This window comes from Tupaia chinensis, unplaced genomic scaffold (genome assembly GCF_000334495.1).
Source record: "Tupaia chinensis unplaced genomic scaffold, TupChi_1.0 Scaffold000221_1, whole genome shotgun sequence".
NCBI classification, from domain to species: domain Eukaryota; kingdom Metazoa; phylum Chordata; class Mammalia; order Scandentia; family Tupaiidae; genus Tupaia; species Tupaia belangeri.
In genome coordinates this window covers 1,292,628-1,308,666 of record NW_006159696.1, presented here as the reverse complement: position 1 = coordinate 1,308,666, position 16,039 = coordinate 1,292,628, and the positions used below count along the sequence as shown (strand labels likewise).

Below are 16,039 nucleotides of genomic sequence, written 5' to 3'. Positions count from 1 at the left end.
CTCAACACAAAGGACAATGGCAACGTGGCACAGTGTTCATTTCCCAGACCTTGTCATTCCCAGGGTGACTTCAGTATTTATACAAACGACCTCTCCATTCCCTCACTCCCACTCCCAGGTCTTGATCTCCTGGCACCCACGGTGTCCTTATCTCAGCCACCTCAGCTGCCCTCAGTGAGCTGACTACAGGCAGGGTTCCTTGAGGGGTTGGGGAAGGGACACATGGAGGCCTTAACTTATACCCTCTTGAAATATCTTAGAACTCCTGCTAGGTAATGTCAACATGCAAGACGCTGAGCAGAGCTGCAGGTCACAAAGTCACCATGTCAACCTTCCTGTCAATCATGAGCACAGGGAATTCTGTCCCTGTCGGGGGGAGGGCTGTGCAGAGGGCTGCCGTCAGGTCACCCAGAGCCAGCCACTTCCCCTGGTCCCTGGGCTCTGGGCTGGTACAGGTGGGGGGCTACGTGTTGTTGGTGATAGAGTGGAAGGGGCTCCTGACCCTGGGCAGAGGCAAAGACAGTAGAAAAGCTGGCCAGAGAAGGCCAGACCCAGCCTGCCTTAGCCCTGGTCCAGGGACTGGAGAGTGAGTGGGTCACAGGGCAGCCATGGAACTGGGGAGCCATGGTCCCTGGTTGCCCTGCTCTGTGCTCCTCCTCCTGCTGCTGCCCCCTCCACTGTGTAGAGCGAGAAGCTTCTTGTACTATGGCCCCAGCTGGAGGATCCCCCACCTTGGCCAGGCCTCCCGATGGACCCACAACCGCCGTGGCCTAGTGCTACGGCACCACTGGCGCCAGCAGGCCAGCAAGTCCAACTGCCAGGGAGCCTTCGACCTCTACTTCATCCTGGACAAGTGAGTGGCCCTTCACATCCGGGCCCCAGGCGGTCTTCGGGAGCTGTCACCCTTGGGTCATCACAAGGGAACAGCCAGAGGACCCCAGCTTCTGAAAGAGGAGGAGCCAGGCCAGTTCATAGGTCAGACCCTGAATGAGGCCTCCTTGTTTTCTGAGGCAGAAAGGAGTCTCAGCATCTGAGCCCTAGGGTTCGTCTTCCCAAGGGGTAAAGCCACCCTGTGGTCTGGCTGACCCTCGGTCCCTCATCAGCCTGGTCTGATCTCCATGAGTCCTTTAAGCAGCTGGCTGCTAACAGCTGCCTCTCCGCTGGTGCTTTCGAAACTCACTCTGTGCTGGGAGTGCTCTTGTTCCTTTGTTTTGTTCTGGCTTCTGCCCAGGTGACTTACTCTTTCACTGAGCCCCTCAGAGCTGGCTCCCTGGCCTGCTGGGAGTCTAGCGTGTCTCTGCTTAGCTCCGTGCCTTCGTGCTTCTAAGTGTGGGTTTTCTCTTCCACAACCAGAGCGCCTCATGGCCACACCTGCAGGCACCATGCGCCCCGTCTCCCATGTGGCCTGGATAAGCCCAGCTGAGCACGAGGCACCTGCTGGCTCTCAAAGAAGGAAAGGGGTGGGGAGGCCTCCGTCTTGGTGGGATCGTCCTCCGTTTGCAGCTCCATTTGCAGCTCCTGCTGTTGGGCTGGAATGTTCTGCTCCCTCAGCAGTGGCAGTGCCCGCCTGGCTGCATGCTGTCGAAGCCCTTCACTGTCCCCAATGCCCTCCCCACACCTCTGGCACCCTCAAGACCACCCCGGGCTGGAGCATAGTAAGGGAGTTTCTGTGGGATCTCTTGGGAGAGGGGTGGGCTCCTGGTGGAGTGCCCAGGGGCTGGCGGTGTGACAGACGTGGGCTTCCTGTGCTGGGTCTTTCCACCGTCCCGGATGGCACACCCTCTGCTTTCTCTCCTTCTCCATGGATCCTGAAGCCTGAGACCGGGGCCCAGCCCAGCTCCCAAGTCTAAGCAGCAATGACAAGACCCTTGTCTCCTGGACCCAGGATGAATGGGACAGGCTTTGGGGAGTAACATGACGTTAAGCGAGCACTTGCCACATGTGAGGACCATACTCAGGCCTTCAGACGGCCTGCGGTTCAGGGAGCAGGCCTACTTCCCCACTTTAGGAATGCCTCTCTCCGGCCGGCAGGGGCTGAGAGATTAGTGAGTGCAGGACTGTCATGGGCCTCGTCTGCCTTGGGCAAAGTTCAGCTTTCCAAACGCCCTGTGTCCACAGCAGCTTCAAATGCCCTATTTCCCACGTGGCGTCCCTGCTTCTGCTCGGCACCTTGCCTGGCCTATCGTTACGGCTCCACACCCGGCGACAATAGGCATCTGAGGGTCGTCAGCCCTGGGGTACCTGCAGCCTTCAGGAGCACTGCGTAGCCAGGTGTCCTCCTAGCTCCTGGGCTGTGCAAGGAGAGTGGAGGGCGCCAGCTCTCCGGGTGTCCCCCAGCTGGGCGACAAGAGCGGGTAACAGTAACCGGCAAGGGAGGTGTGCTCTGGCCCCTCAGGGTCAAGCAGGACAGTTAGAACTAGGCCCTGCTCCAGCCCCGAACTGCCCCACGCTGGGCATGAGATGGGGACGGTCAGCAGGGACACAGCATCCTAGTTTGCATTTTGAAGGTGGTTGTGCCCAGCTGGGCATTTGCGTTATTGCTCCTGGGAGGCTGATTTCAAGACCTCCCGCAGGGCCAGCTCACATCGGTTGTGGTGGTGAGTGGCTTCTGCATGGAGGAAAAGGGCTTGGAGCTTCTAAATCCATTTACTCCTTGATACCAGTTTTTCTTAGTAATTCCATGTCTACATTTATCTAGGAAATCGTTGAAGATGAACTACATTTAAATGTCAAATTCTGTAACAGGACTCACAGCAAAAACGCCCGGCTCCTCCCCACATCTCCTGTCGGTTCACCTTCCCAGGGAAGCCCCTGGCAATGCGCGCTGTCCCTGCTGACTTCAGACCCTGCTCCCACACACGCCTGCATGAGCTGCCTCTACTGTTGCACCAGGGTGATTTCTCACTCCGGGAAAGAACATGGGCCTTCTCACAGCTCAGCCCCTGAAGGGCTGCATACTCCTCACCCTCTTTACCGCGACGTCTTTGGCCACGAATGCTGCGGTGGAGGCGTCCACACCTGTCAGCTCCTCCGTCTCTCTGTTCTCATGCACGCACGAGTGGAGCGCTGCATTTTAGACACCACGTGGTTTACACTATTCCGTGCTGCCTCCTCTAGAGACCTGGGGTCCCTGGGGTCGTCTGCACTGCCCCCAGCCACTCTTTCTTCTGTGGACCAGCATCTAGAACCTTCTTCAACATCATCCCACACTGGTTACCAGAGTAAGGGCTGGACAGTCGTGGTCCCCATAAACCTTCATGAAAGGGTCTTTGCACTCTGGGAGGGGAAAGGAGCGAGAAGGGAAGGGTGGAGCGTTGCTGTCCGGGAGAGGGGAGCACCCCGTGCACGCTGGCCTGGGGGTGCTGAGGGCAGCCTCTGTGGCACGCGGGCTTCACATCCTAGTGTTTCCTCACCCGCAATGGCTGGTCACCACAGCGTCACAGACACACTGAGCGCGATCAGCATGAGTTTTGCACATTGATGAGGGTTCGAATCCACGCCAGCTACAAATACTGAGACTACGTGCTCAACAAACGAGAACCTTGGTTTCTCATCTAAAAGTGGCAGTGACGCGAACACTGGCCGGACAACGAGGCAGGGAATCGTGCCCAGCGTCTCACACGTGTGCTGTCATGCCAGCCCTGTGCAGAAGTGCCTCCGTGCTTTCTCGTTGTCTGTGTGGTCCTAGATGCTGCCGGGGAGGGCAGGACGGGAGAGGAGGTGGGGTGAGTGACCACACCCCAGCGGGACTTTCGGGAGGTCCACGTCTGTGGTGCGGTGACGGCCGAGGGTGGGGCAGGGCCTCGGCGGGGCGGGTGGGGGGCGTCCCCTGGCTCACAGGACCGTGAATGACATGAGCCAGCACGGGTCCAGGGAAGGAGCCGGGCGAGGGCAGCAGCTCAGATGCCCCCTGCACCGTCCCTGTGACCTCGGACAGGAACTTGGCCTGGGAGCCACATTCCCCTTCTGTAACCGGGCATAGCCCCCGTCTCCGCAGTGCCGCAGACTGCCAGAGCTGTGCCTGCAACGGCCTCTGCCCCGGGCAGGCGGGGGGGACACAGTGATCCTCACTGACATAGCAGGTGGCCAAGGCGCTGACCCCCAGCTCCTCTCTCTCCATCAGGGTCTAAGTGGGAGAAACAGAGCAGGGTCTGGAGTGGGGTCGGCATGGCCTGGGCATGGCTCTCCCTGCTGGTGGACTTGGTGACACCAGAGCAGCATGACGGCTGATCCCGTTGTCCCCTGGCAGTGCCGACCAGGAAAGTTCTCTGTACCTGAAGAGCTCGCCGTCACAGGCCTCTATGGAAGCTGGAGACGCAGGGTCTTGCCGCCCACGCTCCCATGCGGAAGGCCCCTACCTGCGTCTGTGGGTGCTGGGGAGCCTAGGGAGGGCACGGGACCTGGGGGTGTCACGAGGAAGGGCTGGCAGGTCAGATAAGGGCTTCTGAAAGGATCCCTACCCGGAGGGTCACACCCGACAGCCACGAATCTGAGTGCACCATGCAAGTTCCGGCAGGTCGGGGTTCCCTGGGCTGGGGCTGGGGTTCTCCAGAGGTTTTGGTGGCAGTGGGCCAGGACCCCTGCCCCCAACCAGCACACAGAGAGCTGGGAATGGCCATGCCAAGGCTGGGTGGGGGCCAGCAGAGCCCACCTACCAGAACGGCTAGGGGCTTCTCCAGCTGTGCCTGCTCCCTGGTCCTGGCTTACACGGCCCTGCCTGTGCCCAGGCAGCCTCCAGCTCTGCTCGTCTGGGACTCCCCTCAGCCCCAGGCAGTCGGGACACCCCTGTCACCCTGAGCAGAGTCAGCACCCAGGATAACGCGCTGTGGTCCCTGAGGGCGAGTCCCAGGCCCTGCACGGTCGGAGGAGCATGTTAGAGAGCCTCCTGGAAGGTGGGGGCAGGCGCTGCCCGGCCAGCCGTGATCCCAGCCCCTGATCTGTGCCCTCCCTCTCAGGTCAGGCAGTGTGAGCGACAACCCAGCCGCGAGCCCAGCCCCTGATCTGTGCCCTCCCTCTCAGGTCAGGCAGTGTGAGCGACAACCCAGCCACGAGCCCAGCCCCTGATCTGTGCCCTCCTTCTCAGGTCAGGCAGTGTGAACAACAACTGGATTGACATTTACTTGCTTGTGGAGAACCTCGTGAAGAGGCTCCAGGGGTAAGTCTTCTCTGTGGGCTTGGGCTGCTGGGGTGTTTCCTCTGGGAGGCAGAACTCAGTCTGTTCAACATGGTGGCATAGGAGTCCCATGGTGGGAGCACAGTCCCGGGCAGCGTTGGAGTCAGGAAAGGAGCACAGAGCGCAGGGCGACAAGCCAGGAGATACTGCAGGGGTGCATCTGCTCTGGGGCCCTTCGGGGCTGAGACAGGAACCTCAGACAGGTGGGAAGGAGGCTCCATTACTGAACACCTGGTAGAATGGTGTTGAGGGCCAACGGAAAGGGTTAACATCCTCGCTGAAGAACGTAAAAGAAAAAGCACAAATTTCCGGAGGAAAGGTCAAGCTTGGCTTCCTGGGGAACTGGAGATTTGAACTGGGTCTTAGAGCATGGAGCAAAGGGAGGGCAGGAGCTATCACGGCCACCTCTGCTGGGAACGTGGCCTGCTTCGCCCTGGGGCGCACGGTTACCTCGGGTGAGGGTGGGAGATGAGGGTGGACAGGCAACTTGGACCAGGCCTCAGGGCCTCAGGATGCAGGAAGGCACTGAGAGTCCCTGCTGTGAGCCCCAGGGAGCCCTGAAGGTCTTGGACAGGGGTGATGTGATTAAGGCTATGACTCCAGGGAAGCAGCAGACGCCACCTGGGCCCTCTCCCCTGGGGCCCCACGTCTCCATGGGCCTCAGATGCTTCAGTGACGTCACCCCACACCCCGAATCCTGCACGGGCCCTGGGGTGGAAGAGGTGGGGGAGGGGAAATGGGCGCGCCCCTCCCTGCCTGTGCGTGGGCACCTCACGGGCTCCTTGCCCTCCCCAGCCCGAACGTGCGCATGTCCTTCATCACCTACTCCGACGAAGGTGAGACTGTGATGCCGCTCACCGCAAACAAGTGAGTGCTCCCTCGACGCCCAGGGCAGGGCTGGCGGCCAGGCCACTGGAGCTCCGGGGAGCTGAGGTGTCCTCGGGACTCAGTGTGGAGGCCACCAGGACACTGGGCACCTCTCATCCTGCCCTGATCCAAGCCCCAGATTCCTGGTCCCTCACTACCCCAGCTTCATGGGTATTTGCAGACTCCTGAGCTTCTAAATGATCTCTGTCTCCCCCATCCTCCTCTCCCCTCTCTTCCCTCTCCCTTGGGAGGCTGGCTGGGAGGACTCCTGGGATCCAGGGAGACTGGAGGGCATGTGAGGGTACTCTATGAACACCCTGTTGGGCACTTCTACATGCATGTCATTCTGCCCAGAGCCTGTGGGGCAGGGAGCTGGGAATGAAGCGGGGCAGCTCCTGGGGCCTTCTCTTGGGAGTGAGATCTCTTGGTGACTCTCAGATGAGGAGCCCAGGAGTGGGGTCCTGAGCATCAGGCTGGGCTGGGTCTTGGAGGGAGGTGTGAGGAGAAGCACACAGAGGATGTAGGTGACCTGTGTGTGCCCAGAGACCTCGATGCCCAGAGGTGGGAAGCTGTGTAGTTTTTGATTGGCTGGGAGGTACAGGGAGGTGGATGGCCACCCTGTGGGCTGAGAATGACTGGATTTTCTGGGTTCTGTGCTGTGGGTGTGGGAGAGAGAGCGCTGCATTGTGTGTTTAGTTTTAGGGTTAGGATTGAGGGTCCCTACCCAACAGGTGCATGTTCATGGCTTACAGCTGGGCTAGAGTTAGGGATAGGAGTGTTGGCCTCAGTGGGAGCCCTCACTGCAGTGCACCCTGTTGCTCTCATGGGAGTGCAATAAATTAAGGTTAGGGTTGGAGGAGGCAGACTTGTAAGGAGTCCCTGGCCAAGGGTGTACATGCATGGGCTAGGACTGCATTAGGGGTAGATTAGGAGTCCCTGAGCCACAGGTCTGTGTCCATGGGTGAGGAGGGCTGGCTTGGTGAGATTTAGAGGTGGGTCTTTACTGGGGTCCATGACTCCTGGTGCACGTTGATGGGATGCTCCCATGCTGTAATGGACAGCAGGGAGTGCCCTTGGTATGTCTCCAAGGCCTGAGCGTCCTGAGAGACATGAGCTTAAAGAGAGCATCGGGGCTCATGAGGCTATCCCAGTGATGCCACTCAGTCTTCCCAAATGCTTCCCTGATCAGAGGCAGACCTGGCCAGAAACCTCCTGCCACAGGCATAGGCCAGATGGGGAGTTACAGAGCCTGTGGCGAAGGCCCTGCCCTACCCAGGTCCGAGTGGGTCTGCAGAGTGGGCTGCAGGTCCAGGACAGTGTGGGACAGCTTCAGCAGTCACCCTTCCACGCCTCAGCCCGTGTTTCCTTGTTTTATTTTTCAGAAGATACATAGCTTATGGTCTTAAGCTGCTTCAGAGAGTGACGCCTTTAGGAACAACATTAATGCAGGAAGGATTTAAAAGGGTACAGACCCCTGGAGCTCTGGGAATCTCTCCTGGTTCAGCGGGTCCTGGAGCACTGCTGGGGTCAACTCACTGTCCTCTCCCAATGCCCTTCGTTTCCCTCAGGCTATCGAGCAGATTAAATCTGCCAACTCTGGAGGTAAGCTGCCTCCGACCTCACTATTGTCAGGGACAGGGTCAGGGACAACGACCAAGTCGGGCATTAGTCTCGGAGCTCTGGGTGCAGATCCCACTTGTCACCTCTGGCACTGGCTCTTGGAGCACACACTTACACTATCAAGGCTCCAGGCCCCCTCCCTGTGGAAGGAGCAGAGGACCCTGCCCCAGGTGCTCCTGACAACTGCATGGGGCCCGTGGGTCCTTTGGCTCTCAATGAGGAGGAGGGGCTTTCCCTCCAGCCAGGCTCAGGGGAAGGGAATAGAGGAAGGCTGAGGACTCTCAGGCAGACCTTGGACTGCGACTGTGCAAACAGCCTGGCCTCCCTGGCTGACGACACCATTCCCTCCTTCTCCCTTGAACGTCCTCCCTTGGGGCGACTGACCCTGGGCTGTGTCCAATAGCAAAGGCCGTGTCCCGCCCAGAACCGACTCTGGCTGCAGACTAGCACTCTTGTCAGGAAAGAGGTGGGGCCCGACAGGGAAAGGCCTGGAGGGGGTGCAGGGAGCCCTGGCCAGGGGTCCAGCAGCACTAGACTGAGGACACCACAGGACATCGCAGGCTCTGCGCAAGCAGGCCCAGCCCTCTGGAGCCTCCCTGAGCCGGCCTCTGGCAGCAGGCCTGGCTGCCCCCCTCCTGGCTTATCACAGGAGCTTCCTCTGTCCCAGTGATGGCTGCAGTTGCCCTCGGGGCCCAGCAGGGACAGCCTGGCACTGGAGGAAGGGCCCCGAGTTGGCTCAGTCCCCTCCCCCAGAAAATGGGCCCTGGAAGCTGGGGTCTGGGCAGCCTCTCCCCAGGAGGCCAGGGTAGGCACAGGTCTCTCCTAAAGTGGGCAGGCTGTGGCCCTGGCAGCCTGTGACACACCCAGAGTTCTAGGGTCTTTCCTGGTGCCTTTACAACCAGGCCACTCCTTGTTTCTGCAGCCACCAAGGTTCCCAGCATGATCATCGCTTTGACTGATGGGACACTGTATCCAGAACCTTTTAAAGCGACTCAAGAGGAAGTGAGTCCGTCCATTGTTACCAGCATTTGGCTCCCTACATTTTGGTGATTTGTACTCAGCGCCTTCTCTCCCTTAGGCTAACAAGGCTCGGAGCTTGGGGGCGACCGTTTACACTGTGGGTGTGTTGTCTTATAAGAAAGATCAGGTAATTGGAAACAGACCTCCAGGTGGCTTGAGCCAAGGTGGGCAGAAGTTGTCCTAAGGGGGCTTTTCCTGGGCCACCCAAACAGGGTCTTCATTTAAAAAAAAAATTAAGATTGTCTTCACATTTTACATATAGTCTTCATAATGATGCATACAATTTTTTCCAGCAGAGAACTTCTACATATTTTGCTCTGATAAGTGTTTCTTCACATTCAATTCTTTTTTTTTTTCCGCTATAGGGCGCGTGCGCTCGCCAGACAGACAGAGAGAGACATAGAGACAGAAAGCGAGAAATCACCCCCCAGGGGGGATGGTCACGCCACAATCCCTTCTCCTCCATTCTCCTCTTGGGATCTTGGGCAGGTACGCACACGCGCCCGGCGTGAGTTTTAAGCCACCGGGTCCGGGACGCAAACCGCGGTCGACTACATGGGAGTCCAGCGACATAGCCATTACGCTAACTGCTGGTTCCCCACATTCAATTCTTCACACCCACCCACTACCACCTACTCCCCTCCCTACAATCTCTGCTATTTACATTTGTCCTTTCTACTATCGTCACTGGATCTTTCAATTCCTGCTTTATAGTGCAGATATTTGGTACAAAGTAAGTGGGGACATACAGTGTATGTCTTTCAAAGTCTGGCTCAATTTGCTCAACATTAACTCTTCTATATTCATCCACTTTTGACCAAATGATAGGGTTTCATTGTGTCTTATAACTGAGTAATATTCCATAGTATGTATTGACATGTGCCTCAGTTTTTCAACCTGGTCATTGGATTTTGAACACTTAGGTTGATCCCATGTTTTAGCAATTGTGAATAATGCTATAATAAACATGGATGTGCAAATGTCTTTCTTTTTTATTGGAGAGGTTTTTTGTTTGTTTGTTTGTTTGTTTGTTTTTTTGGATACAGGGCACTTGCGATCACCAGAGAGACACAGAGAGACAGAAAGTGAGAAATCATTATCCTCTTGGAATCTTGGGCATGCACTCACACACGCCCTGGTGTGAGTTTAAGCCACCGGGTCCAGGACTTGTACTGCAGTCGACTACATGGGAGTTCAGCGACATAGCCATTACGTAACTGCTGGTACCCAAATGTCTTTCTGAACAAGTATTTTCCTATTCCTTGGGTAAATACCAAGGAGTGGGACTGCTTGGTCCTATAGTAATTCTATTTGTAGGTTTTTGAGGCACCTCCATGTTATTTTCCACAGAGGTTGGACTAATTTACATTCCCAGTAACAATGTAAGAGGGCTCCCTTTTCCCCACAGCCTTGCCAATACTTGGTTTGTATTTTTCTCATCCTAGCCACTCTAACAGGGGTTAAAGGTATCTCATTGTAGTTTTAATTTGCATTCCCTTATGACAAGAGACTTTGAACATTTTTTTCATATGCCTTGTGGCCATTCTTAAATCTTCCTTGAAGAGTTGTCTATTCAATTCATTTGCCCATTTTTTTATTGGATTATTCATTTTTTAATGGGTGAGTTGCTTGATTTCCTATGTATTTTGGTGATTAATTCTTATCTGAGGAATAATTTACAAATATTTTCTCCCATTCTGAGGGTTGTCTTTTCACTCTAATTATTGTTTCCTTTTCTGTGAGGAAGCTTTTTAGCTTGATGTAATCCCACTTGTCTATTTTGGGGATTATTGCCTGTTCCTTGGGATCTCATTTAAGAAATTTTTGTCTACTGCAGTGTCTTCAATAGTTTCCCCTATTTTTTCTACTAGTAATTTTATAGTTTGAGGCTTTACATTTAAATCTTTGATTCTTTTAAGTTGATTCTTGTAATGGTGAGAGATAGGGGTCCAATTTCATTTTCTGCTGGTGAATATCTAGTTCATCTAGCACTATTTGCTGAAAATACCTTCTTTTCTCCATTGCATAGTTTTGTACATTTGTCAAAGATGAGCTGAATGTATGATGTGGGATTTTTTCCCCTGGATTTTTCTATCTATTCCATTGGTCTATATGTCTGTTTTTGTGCCACTGCCATGCTGTTTTGATTATCACCATTTTGTAATATATTTTGAAGTCAGGTAATTAGATACTTTTCTTTTTGCACAGTATTGCCTTGGTGATACATGGATTTTTATGATTCCAGACAAATTTTATAATTGTTTTTTTTCTAATCCTGTGAAGAATGTCACTAGCAATTGAATTGGAATCTCATTGAATATGTAAATTAATTTGGGTAGAACTGGCCTTTTGATTATATTGATTTTTCTAATTCAAAAACACAAGATGCCTTTCTTTCTTTTTTTTTGGTATCATACTCTACTTTTTTTTTCTTTTTCCATAATTTTCCTTGTAGAAGTCTTTCACCTCTTTGATTAGGTTTATTTCAAGGTATCTTATTCATTTTGTGACTATTGCAAATGGAATTGCTTTCTTCAATTCTTTTTCAGTTTGTTCATTGTTGGTGTATAAAAATGCTATAGATTTTTATATATTGATTTTGTATCCTGCTACTTTCCTGAATCCACTCTTCACTTCTGGGAGTTTTTTTCATGGGTTCCTTTAGATTTTCCATGTATATAATCATATTATCTGCAATTAGGGACAATTTAACTTCTTTTCCTATCTGAATGCCTTTTGTTTTGCTCTCTCGTCTGATTGCACTAGCTAGGACTTCCAGCACTATGTTGAAAAGGAGTGGAGAAAGGGGCAGCCTTGTCTCGTTCCAGTGTTTAGTGGAGAAGCTTTTAACTTTTCCCCATTCAGTATAATGTTAGCAAGGAGTCTGTAATATATGGCTTTTATTGTGTTGAGAAATGTCCCTTCTACCCCTTTTTTTTCCTTGTGAACACTAATGACTATGATCTTCCACCTTATAATTACTTTTGTTGTGTCCCAAAGGATATGGAGAGTGTACGTCCATTATTATTGGTTTCAGTGCATCTTTTTTTTTTTTTTTGAGAGATTTTCACTGTAAGGCACGTGCGCTCGTCAGACAGACAGAGAGAGACATAGAGACAGAAAGCGAGAAATCACCCCCCAGGGGGGATGGTCACGCCGCAATCCGTTCTCCTCCATTCTCCTCTCGGGATCTTGGGCACGCACGCACATGTGCCCGGCGTGAGTTTTAAGCCACCAGGTCCGGGACACGAACCGCGGTCGACTACGTGGGAGTCCAGCGACATAGCCATTACGCCAACTGCTGGTTCCCCCATCTTTTGATTTTAGTTTTAATTTCTTCCGTAGTTTGAACGTTGTTCAGGAGTAGGTTGTTTAGTTCCCATATTTTTGTGTATTTTCAAGGTCTTTTTCTGTGACTGATTTCAAGTTTAATTCCATTATGGTCAGGGAAGATACTGGGTATAGTTTCTATAGTTTTACATTTGTAGAGGCTTGTTTTGTGACTAGTAGGTAGTCAACCTTGGAAATGGTCTGTGTAGAAATGAGAAGAATCTTTATTTTGTAGTTGTTGGCTGAATGCTCTATGTATTTCTGTCAGGTCCATTTGGTTTATTGCATCAGTTAGCTCCAGTGTCTGTTTATTTTTTTGTCTAGATAACCTTTCCAGTGGTGACAGTGGGGTGCTGAGATCCCCAACAATTTTTGTGTTGTATTCTATATCTCCCTTTAGGTCTATAATAACAGTCTTTCTTTTACACATTTAGATACCCTAAACTTGGGTGCATAAATATTTATGATTATTATATCCTCTTGGTGAATTCATCCTTTTAGAACTATGTAGTATCTTTCTTTGTCTCTTTTTACCCTTTTTATCTTATCTATTCTGTCTCACATTATTATCGCAACTTTTGTCTTTTTTTCATTTCTGATCACATAAAATGACTTTTTCCAGCCCTTCACTTTCAGGCTTATGTGCATCTTTGTCATTGAGGTGTTTTTCTTGCAAGCAACATGTAGAGGGATCCTTCTTTTTTTTATCCATTGAGCCAATCTGTGTCTTTTTTTTTTTTTTTTGAGAGAGAGATTTTTGCTATATGACGTGTGCACTCACCAGATAGAGAGACAGAAAGTGAGGGGGGTATGGCCATGCTGCAATCCCTTCTCTTCCATTCTTCTCTTGGGTTCTTGGGCATGCACGCTTGAGTTTAAGTCGTCGAGTCTGGAAGTTGAACTGCGGTTGACTATGTTGGAGTCCAGCAACATATCCATTATGCCATATGCTGGTCCCCAATCTGTATCTTTTAATTGGGGAATTAATCAATTAACATTCAAGATTATTATCAATATGTGTAGACTTAACCTTGTCATTTAGTTACTCTTTTTTTTCTTCTAGTTGTTTTGTGTTTTCTTGCTTCTTATTTATCTCTCTTTGATTTTCTAGTGTAGTGTTCCCTTAAGTATTTTCTGAATAGCTGGCCTACATTTGGTAAATTATTTTAGCTTTTATTTATCTGGGAATGATTTTATTTCTCCTTCCCATTTGAAGGATAATCTTGCTGGGTATAGTATTCTGGACTGAAATTGCTTTTCTTTGAGAGTTTTAAATCTGTTTTCTCAGTTTTTCCTTACCTGCATTGTTTCATTTGAGAGGTCCCATGTTAGTCTGATAAGGTAACCTTTGTAAATAACTTGGCATTTCTCTCTTGTCATTTTAAGAATATTGTCTTTGTCTTTGATTTCTACCAGTTTGGCTATGACATGACTTAGAGAGGATCTTCTTATGTTAAATCTATTTGATGTTCTTTGTATTTCCTCAATTAGGATTTCCAAATGCCTCTCTAAATTCATAAAATTTTTACCTAATGTATCATGAAAAATATTTTTTAAGCCTTTACCTGTCTCTTCACCTTCTAAATCAGCCACTTAACGGAGTCTAGGATTTCCCATATGCTTTCCTTATTTTTAGTGGTTATTTTTACATTCTTCTCTATTGCTTGGATTAAGTTCTCTTTTTTTTTTTTTTGGAGAGGTTTTGCTATAGGGCTCGCCAGACAGACAGAGAGAGACAGAAAGCGAGAAATCACCCCCCTAGGGGGGATGGCCACACCGCAATCCCTTCTCCTCCATTCTCCTCTCGGGATCTTGGGCACACATGCACACACGCCCAGTGTGAGTTTCAAGCCACCGGGTCTGGGACGCGAACCGCGGTCGACTACGTGGGAATCCAGCAACATAGCCATTATGCTAACTGCGGGTCCCAGGAAGTTTTCTCTTCAAGGTCAGAGATTCTTTCTTCTTTGTGGTCTAATCTGCTGTTAATATGTTCAAGGGAGGTTCTGACTTCCTGCATCATATTCTTTATCTCTAGAAGTTCTGCCTGATTCTTTTTTAGCATGTCTGTTTATAGAGTTGCTCCTTCAAGTCATGGGAAGATTTTGTCATCTCCTGAAATTGGTTGTCTGTTTTTTCCTGTATCTCACTGAGTTTAGTTATGATGAATATTGCAAATTCTTTTTCTGACAATTCCGTGATTTCTTGTATTTTATCCATTGTTGGTGAGGAGTTTTTGTGTTTCTTTGAGGAGAAAATATTTCCTGGTTTTCTCATATTTCTTAAGGATCTGTCATGATTTTTAGATATCTGGCAGTGAGTTCAACCCTTGCCACAACTTTGGAGTAGGTTTCTGTAGCCGGGCATATATGTGTACTTCCCTTTAATGTGAATTAGCTCTGTGCCAGTTTTCCTCTTCAACTGTGGGTGGCAGCGTGGTACCCACAGTGGAAGTTCTGGGTTCAGATCTACTGAGAGGAATTTCTTTCTTCATCCTGCTGGAATGTGTTAGGGGAGAGAATTCCTGCAGAGCCTGCTTGGCTTTCACATGTTTGGCTTTTATATATCCAGAACTCGCTGGCCCCTGTGTAGCTGAAGGCTGAGCTGAGAAGCTAGTGTGTAAGGGGTTATCCAAACCATGTGGTACCTGTGCACTGCTTGGGCTCAGACAAGCCCTCCCCCACACCCTAGGCAGGACTGGGGATTTTGGCAGTGAGCTGGCACCAGGTAACACTGCTTTCCCTCTAGATGGGTAGAGGGTAGGGTGACATCAGCACCAGAGAGTTGGCTTCTCCTACCTTCTAACTCTACAACTGCCAGAACTTGATGGTGGTCCCGAAGACTGAGACCGCCCTTTATCCCACACCCTAGCCTGGGCCAAAGGCTTTGGTGGTAAGCTGGGGCCAGGTGGCCCTGCTTTCCCTTTGCTCCTGGGTTGGTTGAGGGTAGGGTAGCATTAGCACCATAAAGGCGACCCCTCTTACATCTAACTTGGCAACTATGGAAACTGGGGTGGTAGTCCTGAAGGCCAAGGCAGCCCTGACACCCCAGAGGATAGTCTTCTAAAAGTCCAGTGACTTAGGGGAACAGAGGCCATTGAAGAGGTGGGCGACTTGTTTTACAAAGCTACCACACCAGAGGTGAGGGTGAGAGACATTTCACTTTCCAAGAAGGAGCTGCTGGCAGAAGCCAGTCTGACCAATGTCTCACTGTCCCTGTGACATAAGGGCAAGACAGTATCTGCTGGGTCTGCAGACCTGCTATATCCTCCAGCCCTGGCAAGACCCAAGCTTCCTCTTTCCCCCTGTAGATGTTGGCAGTTGCGGACAGCCCAGCTCATATGTATGGGGTGGACAATGGATTCAAAGGCCTGCAAGACATTGTTGATCCAGTGAGTGGGGGCTAGCTGTGGAAAGGAGCTGGGGTAGTATCTCAGCTGTGTCTCCCCAAGGTCCCAATCCCCACCCATCTACCTCTCTCTATTCCAGCTCGCTTCAAAGACTTGTATGGAAGTGACCTCTGTGGAGTCTTCTACTGTGTGTCCAGGAGGTTAGAGACAGTCCACTACGACTATGAGAGTCCAGGATGGATGCTCTCAGCAGGCCCCAGTCCTGACCCATCTCCTGGGTCTCCCCTGACACTGAGCACAGTCAAGGAGCAGGACGGACCCCGTAGGCACTCAGGCCAGGCCCCCAGTTCAAGCAGGACATGGGGTGTCTCCAGCTGTGTGGGCTTAGCTGCCCTCTCTCCCTGCATAAGTGGGGGCCTGGCGAGCCAAGGCGTGTACCCCTTAGGCCTTAGGAGCACCGAGGATATAGGGTGGGAAAGTTGCTGCTGAGTTTGCTCTTGAAGAAAGGCCAGGTGGGGTGCTTAAAAGAGCCAGGGGATGTGGGGTAAGGACTCCCCAAGAGCACAAGGCCCAACAGGCACTGCCATGGATGCAGTTTTGGCCAGGTACACACACAGATGATGGTGTGTACAGATGCTTCCTTGAAGGACTCCTGGAGTTCTGTTTTGGGGTGAACCGCT

The 16,039-nt window shown here is 51.5% G+C and overlaps 1 protein-coding gene across 1 annotated transcript in view; it reads left to right on the top strand.

Moving 5' to 3' along the window:
* Window positions 1-404: 404 nt before the first annotated feature.
* The window catches only part of LOC102477536 (anthrax toxin receptor-like), a 25,708-nt gene continuing 10,073 nt past the window's right edge, over window positions 405-16,039 (top strand). Inside the window, exons 1-9 of the mRNA XM_027771520.1 lie at window positions 405-853; window positions 5,084-5,155; window positions 5,969-6,040; window positions 7,423-7,504; window positions 7,609-7,642; window positions 8,583-8,662; window positions 8,739-8,807; window positions 15,321-15,401; window positions 15,499-15,559. Coding sequence (XP_027627321.1) covers window positions 609-853; window positions 5,084-5,155; window positions 5,969-6,040; window positions 7,423-7,504; window positions 7,609-7,642; window positions 8,583-8,662; window positions 8,739-8,807; window positions 15,321-15,401; window positions 15,499-15,559 — 796 coding nt within the window. The 5' untranslated portion in view covers window positions 405-608. The remainder of the gene's footprint in view (window positions 854-5,083; window positions 5,156-5,968; window positions 6,041-7,422; window positions 7,505-7,608; window positions 7,643-8,582; window positions 8,663-8,738; window positions 8,808-15,320; window positions 15,402-15,498; window positions 15,560-16,039) is intronic.